At 43.6% G+C, this 14,223-nt stretch overlaps 1 protein-coding gene across 1 annotated transcript in view; it reads left to right on the forward strand.

Moving 5' to 3' along the window:
- Window positions 1-14,223, forward strand: part of LOC115177013 (FH1/FH2 domain-containing protein 3) — a 227,461-nt gene that overhangs the window by 13,449 nt on the left and 199,789 nt on the right. The window contains exon 2 of the mRNA XM_029737456.1: window positions 5,273-5,376. Within this exon, the coding sequence (XP_029593316.1) occupies window positions 5,273-5,376 (104 nt within the window). The remainder of the gene's footprint in view (window positions 1-5,272; window positions 5,377-14,223) is intronic.

Raw genomic sequence — 14,223 nt, forward strand, 5'->3', positions numbered from 1 at the left:
AACGGCGATCAACAACCAGGACATCCCCTGGCCCTTCCTGGGGTACTTTGCAGCTTCCAGGGAACCTACCAAGGTACACCACTAGAGGAGACCGCAACGGCGACCACCAACCGGACATCAACTGCCCATCCTTGTGGTGGACGGCTCCGCTTTCAGAGAGCCTACCAAGTTCAACCACCAGAGAGGACTGCAACGATGATCTACCAATGGGACATCACGTGGTCATGATTTTATGTTGATTTGTAACTTGCAGGATAAACAAGATCCAAACCACCAGGGGGGGTATGTCATGACGTTGGCCTCTTTGGGTACAGGAAGGACAGTTGACCCCCTCCCCTTTGTACCATCACCCAACCTACCTTCCCCCCAACCCAGGGTTGTATAAATTCCAAGAGGAGAATCTACTACAACATGTTTCATAGAGAGACAAAGGAAATTCTTCCAACTCATAGAATTGGAGAACCGAGCGACATGTGTGTTCTGGAGAAGATATGGAAGATTGATGAAGACTCCAGCTACGAACTGATCCGCTTGGTACAATTTTGTGATACTCAGAAGAGACAATATAGCCATATTACCATAAAACTGTTTATAATAGCCTCAGCGATGAGACTGACATCATAATGGTTGTATAAAATGTATTAATAAGGATAAAGCTATTTGTAATACATTGAGATGCTATGTACTGATGTTAATGTGATAGAATTGTATTTCTGTAACCAAGTCTAACTCAGTCATAGGCACGCCCCCAGGTACACATACAGGACCAGGCGTCATTTGACAAGCCTGTTCTATGGGCACTATAAAACACCCCCTGATTTACATTTCTACAGACCAGGCTTCCACTTCATGGCCATTAGGTTTATCATCCAAGTACTCTACTGAAAGTGAACCATACCACGTGGTTAACTTTTAGACTATCGATATCGACAGAATAAGAACAAGTCTTTGATATTAATTATTAGTCTGCAGCTAAGTAAATTATATCATCGAACGCGAAGACCAACCACATCCATTCTATGACGACATTAATGAATGTCGCTCTGAAAGATCCATTCTAACCGAGAGAGAGAGAGAGAGAGAGAGAACGCGGACAAACTCTCCATCAGAACATAACTCTTCCAAAGGGATCCCGACGACACATGAGCGTAAATATATATTGATTGCAATTGTTCCCGAATGAGTGAGCCTTCAATTGTCAATTGTTAATATTAATGAACTCTGTGTAAGTTCTCAGCTTACCGTTTATGACCCATTGTCTAACAGACCAGCCATGCTTGTTAGCCATTAGGGCACATTACTATACCAATCCTTTGTGACGATAATTACTGTTTGTATGTTTTCTGTTAATTACTTAGTGTAGTAAATAAATGATTTTAAGACAATTGATGTATGGATGATTTTAGTAAAGACTGGGTTCGTGCAGATACAACAATTTACGACGTTTGGGAATGAGACTTGACGCGAGGTAAAATACACCATTGAAACTAGAAGATAATCGGCCTATACTATAATAGAATATTATAGTACAGGAAAGTTATATTAGGAAAATTATAGCTTTGTAATCTGAATATTCTCCTTGGTGCCCCGATCTCCTAGGTAATTACAATTAAACGATTAATCAGTTTAGTCGCGTGATAATAATTACAGGGAGCTAATTGATAAACCTATCTTCAGTTTAATGGTACCCAAAGACACGACACTGCCCTGCACCTTAGAGACTGCTGCCCTATGTACATAGTCATTGAACACTGGTCACTTTAATAATGTTTACATACTGTTTTACCCACTTCATATGTATATACTGTATTCTAGTCCAGGCTCATCCTATATAACTACTGCTGTACACACCTTTTCTATTCATATACTGTCCATACTGTCTATACACACCACCATATACATATTTATTTCTATTCTGGACTCTGACATTGCTCTTTCTAATATTTTCTGTATTTCTTCATTTCTTAATTTTGGGGATTTGTGTGTATTGTTGTGTATCGTTAGATATCACTGCACTGTTGGAGCTAGGAACACAAACCTTTCACTACACCTGCGATAGCATCTGATAAATATGTGTATGCGACCAATCAAATGTGATTTGATTTGATATGGCACCATGTTCCCTATAGTGCACTACTTTGTACCAGAGCTCTCTTCAAAGGAAGTGCACTATAAAGGGAATAGTGTGCCATTTGGGATTGCACCCTATGCCACAGTTCATCACAGATGTACTGCCCAATGAAAATGTTCACATACTGAGCAAAAGCAATAGTTCAAAGAAACATAGTCAAGTCGCTTTTTTCTTTGTCACTTCTTCCGATATTTTCCTGCCTTTCTAAAATACTCTGAGGGGTCAGGGTCATTTTATTTGGAATGCCAGAAAGCATCCGCTCTGACACGCTTCAACGCTATGCGAGGGCAGAGGGGAATGCAGGACAGTCAGTCGTTGAAAGATGTACACACTCTTTAACAAATTCACTTTTTTGTGAAGATTGTCTTCCTGCTAATTATTCCAGGTTTGTTCTGTGGGTGGACTGTATTACACATTGTTATGTACAGTTGAGGTTTGGCCTGTCAGCCTCCAAGTTTGTCTGTGTTTTTGGAGCATAGAGTTCTACATTCACACAGAGCTACTGTAGCTCCTTGTTCAGGCTCATCCCTTGCATGCTCGACAGAAGATTACTGTTGTGGTCTCTCTCATGTATATAGTGTATTTTAAAGAGCGTGCTAATTCCACTGTCTTGGGAAAGAGACCACAGACGACATATCCACCGTAGACAGAAATAAGGTAGGAACTCTACCCAGACTTTATGTACTGTAGAGGCAGTGCCATCAGAACGTTCACTGGTTCCATCTGAAACCCTCAAGTAAAGGGCACACAAACGTTTCCAATTGTTCATTCCCCCCACAAATAAATAGTGTTAAACATTTTTTACATGCAGCGCTGATAAGTGAGTTATTTATAAATCCCAAAACTTGGGGTATTTTTTCCCCTTGTCAGCCTCTACGCCCGCAACAACGCAGCTGCAGGAAGAAATTGAGGGTGAGATTGCATTTTGAGTTGGAGAATTGTATGTTCTTTATTTTTAGCTGTCACTGCCTAACTGCCTTCCTCTCTGGCCGATGGACCACAGTGCGGTGGTAGGGAGAGGCCAGGCCTCAGTGTGAGACTGTGAGCAGGATTGGTGGTTACTTCTCTGGACTCTGGGACCACAGGGCCTTGTTGCTCGGGTTCAAATCCTGGGCTGGGCAGGGGACAACACATCTCCTGCCACTGCCGTTAATCTATGAGCACTGTTCATGGATTAAGGGCCATTTCTGTGGATCACTAAGGCATTTCTGGCTCGGATATTAAGGCTGTGATCTGTAATCCATTGGGTCTATTATAGCCAAAAGAGACACTGTGTGTGTGTGTGTGTGTGTGTGTGTGTGTGTGTGTGTGTGTGTGTGTGTGTGTTTGTTTGCTTCACTAGTGTGGCCTGTCTGCTCTGGCCTGACTTGCCGAGGTTTTGTGTCATAACCTCAATGTAGAGAGAAATGCATTTCTTGGATTCACACTAATTGCTGGTTACTGCTTTGACTTCTGCCCCATGTTTTTATCCATTTCAGCTCTTGATACTGAGTATACTGTGTTAGAGTGTCTTAAGAGAAGAGGAACTCAATGTCTTTTCTGTAGTCTGTTCATTTTCTGTATTTCTATATTTCTGTATCAGTTGTATGAACAGAAGTGGACTCACAACGTCCTACACTAGACTGAAACAATCGCCTTGTACTGTATGTTGTTCTGTTCTGTAATCCTGTCAGTCCAAGATGATTTCTCTAGTGTCTCTTTATAGATGATAGACCCCTGGATAGATGATATTAGTATTTTTAGTCCTTTCCATGTCCTGCTTAGTTTCATGTCACACCCATTCCATTCCATCCTATAGGTCTTCAAGGCATACCTGCTCCTCATGGACCTAAATATAGTAGGCCTAAACTTTGGCCTGTACAAAACACTGGATATCCTGTCAGTGCTGAATCTGTCCTGTAATCTGCTGAAACTCTCTCTCAGACTTACAGTAAGAGCATCTTAAAGAAAACGTATCCCAGGCCATGAAGTAGTCTGTTTTCCCAAGGGTAGCTCTTCACTGTCTCTCCACTCCTGAATAGATCAGCTTCGTGTGCTGCCTGTGATATTTCAGGTAGAACTTTGAGAAGAATGTTTCCAATAATACCATTTTTTGTTGTTGCTTTAAAGGAAAGAGACAAGACAGTTTGAGTCAGTAAGTGTGTTATCCTAGCTGACCACATGTTTTGTTCCACTTCTCCATCTTGACACAGTCCTTGGGCGCTGCAGTACAGCCAAAAACAAACACGAGTGACTGAACAGATCAAAGCTGCTCCCCTCCATAATGTCTTTTCCAGTTAGCAACCTCCCTTTGCCCTTTCTCCATGTTTAATTAAGTTACAGTAATTCAAGGGGAGGAAAGGGAACCACATCAGAGCCGGGACAAATCACAATTGTAATTTCCAAAACAGTTAGTATTGGGATTTTCACATTGGTTGTTTTTCTTCAGTGGGTAGTGGGTACCGCTCTCGATGCAGCTAGTTTGTGGCGCATATTTGACAAACTAGAACAATGATAGTTTTCTCTCTGTCTTGTGTTGTCTGTCTCTGTATAGGCCTACTACACCTGAAAATTAAACGCTGCAGGGTCAACAACAGGAGGAAAATGGATTCCTTCTCAAACGGTTCATTTACCCTCTATAGCAGACTCAGACAGCCTAGACAGCTTAGAGCAGCTCAGACTCAGACAGCCTAGACAGCCTAGAGCAGCTCAGACTCAGACAGCCTAGACAACTTAGAGCAGCTCAGACTCACAGTCTAGAGCAGCTCAGACTCAGACTCCCTAGACAGTCTAGAGCAGCACAGACATATTAGCTCTGGACGGCTACATCCATCCAGCCTTTGTACAGACCATGTTTTGACTGAGTGTAAACGTTCATCGGTGCAGTTGGAAGGAAACTGCGCACCATGGTTTGTCCACGGACAGCCAAGTTGTGTGCTATTGGCTGGCGTTAAGGTTGGCCAAATCAAGGGGTTTGTCATTTGATGTTTTCCCATGTTGCCTCATAGTGGACATACATGCAACAGTTTGATACTAGCCTTGCGTTATTTAGTTGTATATGCTGTAGCTAGGTAATCTATAATAGCTAGGCTGTATAATAACTTTAGCTGTATGAAGCGGGAGTTATTAATAATGCAACCTCTCTCTTTATCTCCTATCTAGCTTGATGACTGTGCCCTCCAGCTCTCCCAAAATGGGAGCTACCTGGACTTGGAGTCTACCCTGGCAGAACAGAGAGATGAACTGGAGGGCTTTCAGGAGGGAGGGTAAGGCCTTTCATAACGCTCTGTCTCAACAACCTATTTCAATAGCTGATCGTGCCCTTATATGTCCATTACATGAGGTCTTTCCAAAATAAGAAAACAAACGTATAATCTTAGAAATGATGTTCACTGAGGAATATGTACAGGATTGTAAAACTTGTACCGTCAGCACATTTATATTTGTATTGTACAGGTAACAAAAGGTAGGTCATATTCTCTACACTTTAAAAGATCAGTCTGGGATTGAGTCCAGAGGGGTGCTGTTTGAAGATCAGGCTGGAATTGAGTCCAGAGGGGTTCTGTTTGAAGATCAGGCTGGAATTGAGTCCAGAGGGGTGCTGTTTGAAGATCAGGCTGGAATTGAGTCCAGAGTGGTGCTGATTGAAGATCAGGCTGGAATTGAGTCCAGAGTGGTGCTGATTGACGTTCAGGCTTGGGTTGAGTCCAGAGTGGTTCTGATTGAAGATCAGGCTGCGTAGAGTCCAAAGTGGTTCTGATTGAAGGCACAACTGGCACTACCTTGCAGGTGCATGCATAACAAACCAAGCTACAGTGGTCTGAGTAAGAATACCTTTTCATGTTCCTTTCTGGGGTTTCAATGAGCTGTTATGAACCATAAATACAACTATGTATTACTCAAGACTGGCTTGAAGTCTGTTCTACAGCAGTGCTGTAGTTAATACGAGAGAGAGAGAGAGAGAGAGAGAGAGAGAGAGAGAGAGAGAGAGAGAGAGAGAGAGAGAGAGAGAGAGAGAGAGAGAGAGAGAGAGAGAGAGAGAGAGAGAGAGAGAGAGAGAGAGAGAGAGAGAGAGAGAGAGAGAGAGAGAGAGAGAGAGAGAGAGAGAGAGAGAGAGAGAGAGAGAGAGAGAGAGAGAGAGAGAGAGAGAGAGAGAGAGAGAGAGAGAGAGAGAGAGAGAGAGAGAGAGAGAGAGAGAGAGATCTGTTCAGAGGTATTCCTCCAGCTGTAACTAGCAGGTCAATACAATGTCATCATTGTTTTGAGGAAGAGAAGAGAAAGAAAAAAAAGTATTTCAATCCCTTGCTTGGGGGATATGTATTCATTTCCTGCTCCCTATATTCCCCCAGTCTAATTTGATTGTATTACAGTGATGAGGATCACAATGACACCCATTCTGGTTCAGGTTGAATGACTGAAATAATCCCTTTTCCTGGCCTCCCCCGGTTTTAGCCAATTGAGCTGTCCCGCCCTTAAGCTGCTCTCTGTAGGTGGGGTGGGGTGGGGGGTGGGTGGAGTGGGGGGGTTGAAGAGTTAAGATGACAGGCTTTACCTCACCTAGAGCCCAGCTCTCTCTAGTCTAGGGAATAAGGCCAATCCTGTGATTCAACTACAAGGGATTTCAACAGTAATACCAAAAGCCTTATGATTATTTAGTCAATGGAGCCTGTTTCAGACGCAGACGAAACACTTCCTGAAATTTCTCTCACACATTTTCTGACGTCTAAGGTGGTTTGATACAGTATCAGCCGAGTGTCAACAGCTATTGGTGCAGAACATTCCATTTGTCATTCCTTCAGAGGGTTCTCAGTGACATCTGGATGGACATCTTGTCATTCCTTCAGAGGGTTCTCAGTGATGTCTGGGTGGACATCTTGTCATTCCTTCAGTGGGTTCTCAGTGACGTCTGGGTGGACATCTTGTCATTCCTTCAGAGGGTTCTCAGTGATGTCTGGGTGGACATCTTGTCATTCCTTCAGAGGGTTCTCAGTGACGTCTGGGTGGACATCTTGTCATTCCTTCAGAGGGTTCTCAGTGACGTCTGGGTGGACATCTTGTCATTCCTTCAGAGGGTTCTCAGTGACGTCTGGGTGGACATCTTGTCATTCCTTCAGAGGGTTCTCAGTGATGTCTGGGTGGACATCTTGTCATTCCTTCAGAGGGTTCTCAGTGACGTCTGGGTGGACATCTTGTCATTCCTTCAGAGGGTTCTCAGTGATGTCTGGGTGGACATCTTGTCATTCCTTCAGAGGGTTCTCAGTGATGTCTGGGTGGACATCTTGTCATTCCTTCAGAGGGTTCTCAGTGATGTCTGGATGGACATCTTGTCATTCCTTCAGAGGGTTCTCAGTGATGTCTGGATGGACATCTTGTCATTCCTTCAGAGGGTTCTCAGTGATGTCTGGATGGACATCTTGTCATTCCTTCAGAGGGTTCTCAGTGACGTCTGGATGGACATCTTGTCATTCCTTCAGAGGGTTCTCAGTGATGTCTGGGTGGACATCTTGTCATTCCTTCAGAGGGTTCTCAGTGACGTCTGGGTGGACATCTTGTCATTCCTTCAGAGGGTTCTCAGTGATGTCTGGATGGACATCTTGTCATTCCTTCAGAGGGTTCTCAGTGATGTCTGGATGGACATCTTGAAGGCCCTGGATGTGGATGCCAACACTTATCAAAATGGCAAAGGAGGGATGTTATCGGTTGGTTGTTTTTCAACCCTACAAATGCCATAGAGTTTAGAAGGCATTCCTCAACCCATGTCACTTAAAATACCTGGCTGACATCCCAAATGGCACCCTATTCCTTATGTAGTACACTACATTTGACCTGAGTCTTAGTTGTGAATAGGGTGCCATTTGGGATGCATCCCTGGTCTCTCTGTTTGGCAGATGGAGAGAGCAGTGATGACAACTGAACAACTTAAGCCGGTTGTACACTACACAATTTTGGCCCAGATTTGGCCGTCCCAGTCAACTTTTGGAGATCGGAGACAAAATCCCCTACTCGGGAGGCGCGGCCGTCACGATGCTTGTTTCATGTGAGCGGGTCAGAGACGCAATCTGAGGGCTACCAATCTTGTCTTTGAGCAGTCCCAGACGTCCCGTTGATTTTGTTGGCACAAAATCTGCAATGTTCTTGTAGTGTGAGCTGTGCAACGACACGTTTTGAGAACGGTGATCAACAATAGCCAATGAGAGCTGGCCAGAGAAGCCAGTGAGATGATGACGTTGTTTCACATCACCCAGAATGTGTGGACTCTCCAGCAGGAGCCATGACTACTACTAGCAGGTGTTGTACTTGCCTTTAACCAAAGCCAACGTGTCAAATCATTACAGGTCTGAAGTTCACAAGTAATGTTATTCAATTCAAAATGTTGGCTAGATATTTACACTCTGTATGGCAAGAGTGAATGTCTGACTGAAAACGTTTCTGAGGCTGCTTTGAGCCACAGCTCGTTGTAGCTAATTTAAATGTAATCACATCGTCACATCATTGTTTTGGCGAGACAGCGTGGGATGGAGAATCCACATTGTTGTGTGCGCACCACTACGTTGGCAAGACACAAAACTACAGGGAAGACAGTCGTCTAATGTGAGAGGCTCAGTGATGTTAGGATTTGCCCATGGCAAAGAAGAACGTTCAAACAGTCATTCATTCTTTGTGCTGTTGGACTACTAAATGAGAAGTAAATTGTATCAGTATATGTACTTATCTATCTAGTGCAGTTGGGACAACGGTCGGCTGTGAGTGAATGTATTAATATCCTCTATGTTGTTAGTATGCAACATGATGGACTGACTGGTTTAAATGTGTATGATGTGAGAATGTATGTGTATGTGATTATTTTAATGGAAGGTGATGCCAAAGAAAAATGTCCATCCTGGCTGTATAATAAAGTTTTATTCTATTCTATTTGAAAAGTCGTGTAGTGTACACCTGGCTTTAAGAACAGTGGAGAGTGGGCATGAAGGATCATGGGTAATCACCTCCTCGCCTCAGGATTGGTTGTACTTCCAGCGCTCTCGATAACAAAGCCCTCACTTACATTTTTTTTGTATTTTGTATTTCTTAGGATCCCCATTACTGCCAAGGCAGCAGCTACTCTTCCTGGGGTTCAAACAGGGTTCAAACGGTTACACCACAACAAAACACAACTACAGCCTACATCATCAATAACACAATACATTATTACATCATTACTCTATTATTACATCACAACAAATCACAACTACAGCCTACATCATCATTAATCATCATAAATACATCACACAATACATGAATACATGAATACATCATTACATCACAACAAAAGACAACTACAGTCTACATCATCAATAACAATAAATCACATAATACATTATTACATCATTACTCTATAATTACTTCACAACAAAACACAACTACATTCATCATCAATAACGCAATACATCACATAATACATTATTACATCATTACTCTATTATTACGTCACAACAAACCACAACTACAGCTTTCATCATCAATAACGCAATACATCACATAATACATTATTACTCTATTATTACGTCACAACAAAACACAACTACAGCTTTCATCAAAATTATTATCATAAATACAACACATAATACATTATTACATCATTACTCTATTATTACAGGTTTACAATATACTATCCAATGTACAATATCAAATCCAATCTCTATTTGTAAATAGCCCAGTATTTTATCTCAAAGTTATTTATCTTCAAAAACATATACTGTATTTTGACAGCACAAGTGCTGAATGAACAGGGCTTTGCATTTGAGATAACCTTGCTCAAGTCCAGCCAAAGAATGATTTCTATCCTATATACACATAAATGTGTGGCTTGAATCTGTCTTTATAATATGAAAGTACAGTATTTATTTGAGTACAGTGTCAACCTCCATGTTCCTTTATTCAGTCCATATGGTTTTACCTGCTCAGCTCTACCCTGCAGTGTGTTGATAGGACATCCATGTTCCGCACAGCTCTCAGTCGATGTGAGACCAACCCGCAGTTGGCATGAGACTTCCTGGTCGGCCAGACCACAAGCATCTATGGATTTATTTGTGTTCATAGGCTGTTCACTGGGCTCGGTGTTTCCATTGGACCCGAGACACTTCTCTCATTTCCCAGTTTCATCAAAAGTCATTGGGAGGCTTATTGAAGTCTAGAGAGAGCCTTGTGAGGTTAAAGTGGTCTGCTTCTTCTCTCGTCAAAGAGGGAGGCTGCCAGGGGCATCGCCGAGCCAACTGTCTCTGTCTGGTATGGATGTGTGTCATTAAATCTACACTGTGTGTCTGAGAAGGCCGGGGGGTGTAAAGGGGGATTGAGGGGGTTTAGGGGGAAGGCGGCTGTGTATTATTTGTAATAGCAGGGTAATTCTGCCTGCTGGCTTTTTATGGAGTGGATGTACCCAAGTTCACAACCCCCCGCTGTGCACTGTTGTTGATTCTTTATGATTATTAGGCTCGTAAAAAGGCCTGATGAGGTATTTCACCTTTACTTGTTCCATTTTGGTTTATTTTCTTTCTCAGTTTTTTTGCCGTATGGGATATTTCAGCAACTCAACTTCAACTTTGTAATATATTATTAATTCACTACGTAGAAAGAAATCTGTATTTTAGCTGAAGTTTGTTGCTGCTTTACACATTCCAGCTGCTCTTAAAGTAACATGCGTGCATCCAAAATGGCTCCCTATTACGTGAATAGTGCAACACTTTGACCAGGGCCTATAGGGCTCTGGACAAAATAGTGCACTAAACAAGGAATATAGTGCCATTTGGGATGCAGACATGCTTTCAAAACTCCAGTCAAAGTACTGCTGTAGTTGAGCTTACTGCCTTGGTCTAAATGTCTGGCCTCTGTGCTATACTGGAGGTTACAACAACAGACCTGAGACTGGCCGCTGTGCTATACTGGAGGTTACAACAACAGACCTGAGACTGGCCACTGTGCTATACTGGAGGTTACAACAACAACAGACCTGAGACTGGCCACTGTGCTATACTGGAGGTTAGAACAGCAACAGACCTGAGACTGGCCACTGTGTTATACTGGAGGTTAGAACAGCAACAGAGCTGAGACTGGCCACTGTGCTACACTGGAGGTTAGAACAGCAACAGAGCTGAGACTGGCCACTGTGTTATACTGGAGGTTAGAACAGCAACAGACCTGAGACTGGCCACTGTCCTACACTGGAGGTTAGAACAGCAACAGACCTGAGACTGGCCACTGTGCTACACTGGAGGTTAGAACAGCAACAGACCTGAGACTGGCCACTGTGTTATACTGGAGGTTAGAACAGCAACAGACCTGAGACTGGCCACTGTGCTACACTGGAGGTTAGAACAGCAACAGACCTGAGACTGGCCACTGTGTTATACTGGAGGTTAGAACAGCAACAGACCTGAGACTGGCCACTGTGCTACACTGGAGGTTAGAACAGCAACAGACCTGAGACTGGCCACTGTGTTATACTGGAGGTTAGAACAACAGACCTGAGACTGGCCACTGTGCTACACTGGAGGTTAGAACAGCAACAGACCTGAGACTGGCCACTGTGCTACACTGGAGGTTAGAACAGCAACAGACCTGAGACTGGCCACTGTGTTATACTGGAGGTTAGAACAGCAACAGACCTGAGACTGGCCACTGTGCTACACTGGAGGTTAGAACAGCAACAGACCTGAGACTGGCCACTGTGTTATACTGGAGGTTAGAACAACAACAGACCTGAGACTGGCCACTGTGTTATACTGGAGGTTACAACAACAGACCTGAGACTGGCCACTGTGTTATACTGGAGGTTAGAACAGCAACAGACCTGAGACTGGCCACTGTGCTACACTGGAGGTTAGAACAGCAACAGACCTGAGACTGGCCACTGTGCTATACTGGAGGTTAGAACAGCAACAGACCTGAGACTGGCCACTGTGCTACACTGGAGGTTAGAACAGCAACAGACCTGAGACTGGCCACTGTGTTATACTGGAGGTTAGAACAGCAACAGACCTGAGACTGGCCACTGTGCTATACTGGAGGTTAGAACAGCAACACTTCTACAGGTTCAACACAATCTGTATCCCATTCTGAAGGAGAAAGTCCCTCTGTCTACCATAGAGGTTCTACCAATAGAGGTTACCAGTGGTGTAAAGTACTTAAGTAAAAATAGTTTTAAGTCGTTTTTTGGGGTATCTGTACTTTACTTTAATATTAATCTTTTTGACAACTTTTTATTTTACTTCACTACATTCCTAAAGAAAATTATGTACTTTTTACTCCATACATTTTCCCTGACAACATTTACATTTACATTTAAGTCATTTAGCAGACGCTCTTATCCAGAGCGACTTACAAATTGGTGCATTCACCTTATGATATCCAGTGGAACAACCACTTTACAATAGTGCATCTAAATCTTTTTGGGGGGGGGGGGGGGTTAGAAGGATTACTTTATCCTATCCCAGGTATTCCTTAAAGAGGTGGGGTTTCAGGTGTCTCCGGAAGGTGGTGATTGACTCCGCTGTCCTGGCGTCGTGAGGGAGCTTGTTCCACCATTGGGGTGCCAGAGCAGCGAACAGTTTTGACTGGGCTGAGCGGGAACTGTGCTTCCTCAGAGGTAGGGGGGCGAGCAGGCCAGAGGTGGATGAACGCAGTGCCCTTGTTTGGGTGTAGGGCCTGATCAGAGCCTGAAGGTACGGAGGTGCCGTTCCCCTCACGGCTCCGTAGGCAAGCACCATGGACTTGTAGCGGATGCGAGCTTCAACTGGAAGCCAGTGGAGAGAGCGGGGGAGCGGGGTGACGTGAGAGAACTTGGGAAGGTAATGAGGATTTGTGTAAATCCTCATTACATTTTCAATGCTTAGCAGGACAGGAAAATTGTCTAATTCACGCACTTATCAAGAGAGCATCCCCGGTCCTCCCTACTGCCTCTGATCTGGCGGACTCACTAAACACATGCTTCATGTGTAAATGATGTCTGAGTGTTGGAGCATGCCCCTGGTTATCCGTAAACTAAAAAAAACAAGAAAACTATGCTGTCTGGTTTGCTTTATATGAGGAATTTTAAAGTATTTATACTTTTACTTCTACTTTTGATTCTTAAGTATATTTTAACAATTACATTTACTTTTGATACTTAAGTCTATTTAAAACCAAATACTTTTAGACTTTTACTCAGGTAGTATTTTACTAGGTGTCTTTCATTTTTACTTTAGTCACTTTCTGTTAAGGTATTTATACTTTTACTCAAGTATGACAATTGGATACTTTTTCCACCACTGGAGGTTAGAGATTACAACCAACATTCCAGAGGCACCTGTGTCATGCCTAGTGTCTTTCCAACCTGATGAAAGTATGACCCTCTGACAGACAGAGTGTTTAAAAAGCCTGGAGATATCCATGTCACAGGAGCTTAGGGGCCATAATCACTTCCACACCCTGTGTTGTGGAGGGCTGGAGGCCGGCTGGATGGAACCATGGAACTACCCAGTGTGATTATGACTCCCATACCTCGGCCCCATCTCCAACCCTGCTCTCTCTGCTGTAATCTCAGATAGTGATTGCAATTGACCGTGGCACCTGGCCATAATGTGGTGCGAGAGATGCTGAGGTCCCGGGAATATTTGTGCAGATTACATGGATAGAGCAGTGGGAGCTTGACTGAGGTACATATTACATGGTTAGAGCAGTGGGAGTTTGACTGAGGTACATATTACATGGTTAGAGCAGTGGGAGCCTGACTGAGGTACATATTAAATGGATAGAGCAGTGGGAGCCTGACTGAGGTACAGATTACATGGATAGAGCAGTGGGAGCTTGACTGAGGTACATATTACATGGTTAGAGCAGTGGGAGCCTGACTGAGGTACATATTACATGGATAGAGCAGTGGGAGCCTGACTGATGTACATATTACATGGTTGGAGCAGTGGGAGCCTGACTGAGGTACAGATTACATGGATAGAGCAGTGGGAGCCTGACTGAGGTACATATTACATGGATAGAGCAGTGGGAGCCTGACTGATGTACATATTACATGGTTGGAGCAGTGGGAGCCTGACTGAGGTACATATTACATGGTTAGAGCAGTGGGAGCCTGACTGAGGTAC

The sequence above is a fragment of the Salmo trutta genome, chromosome 37 (genome assembly GCF_901001165.1).
Source record: "Salmo trutta chromosome 37, fSalTru1.1, whole genome shotgun sequence".
In the NCBI taxonomy this organism is placed as follows: Eukaryota; Metazoa; Chordata; class Actinopteri; order Salmoniformes; family Salmonidae; genus Salmo; species Salmo trutta.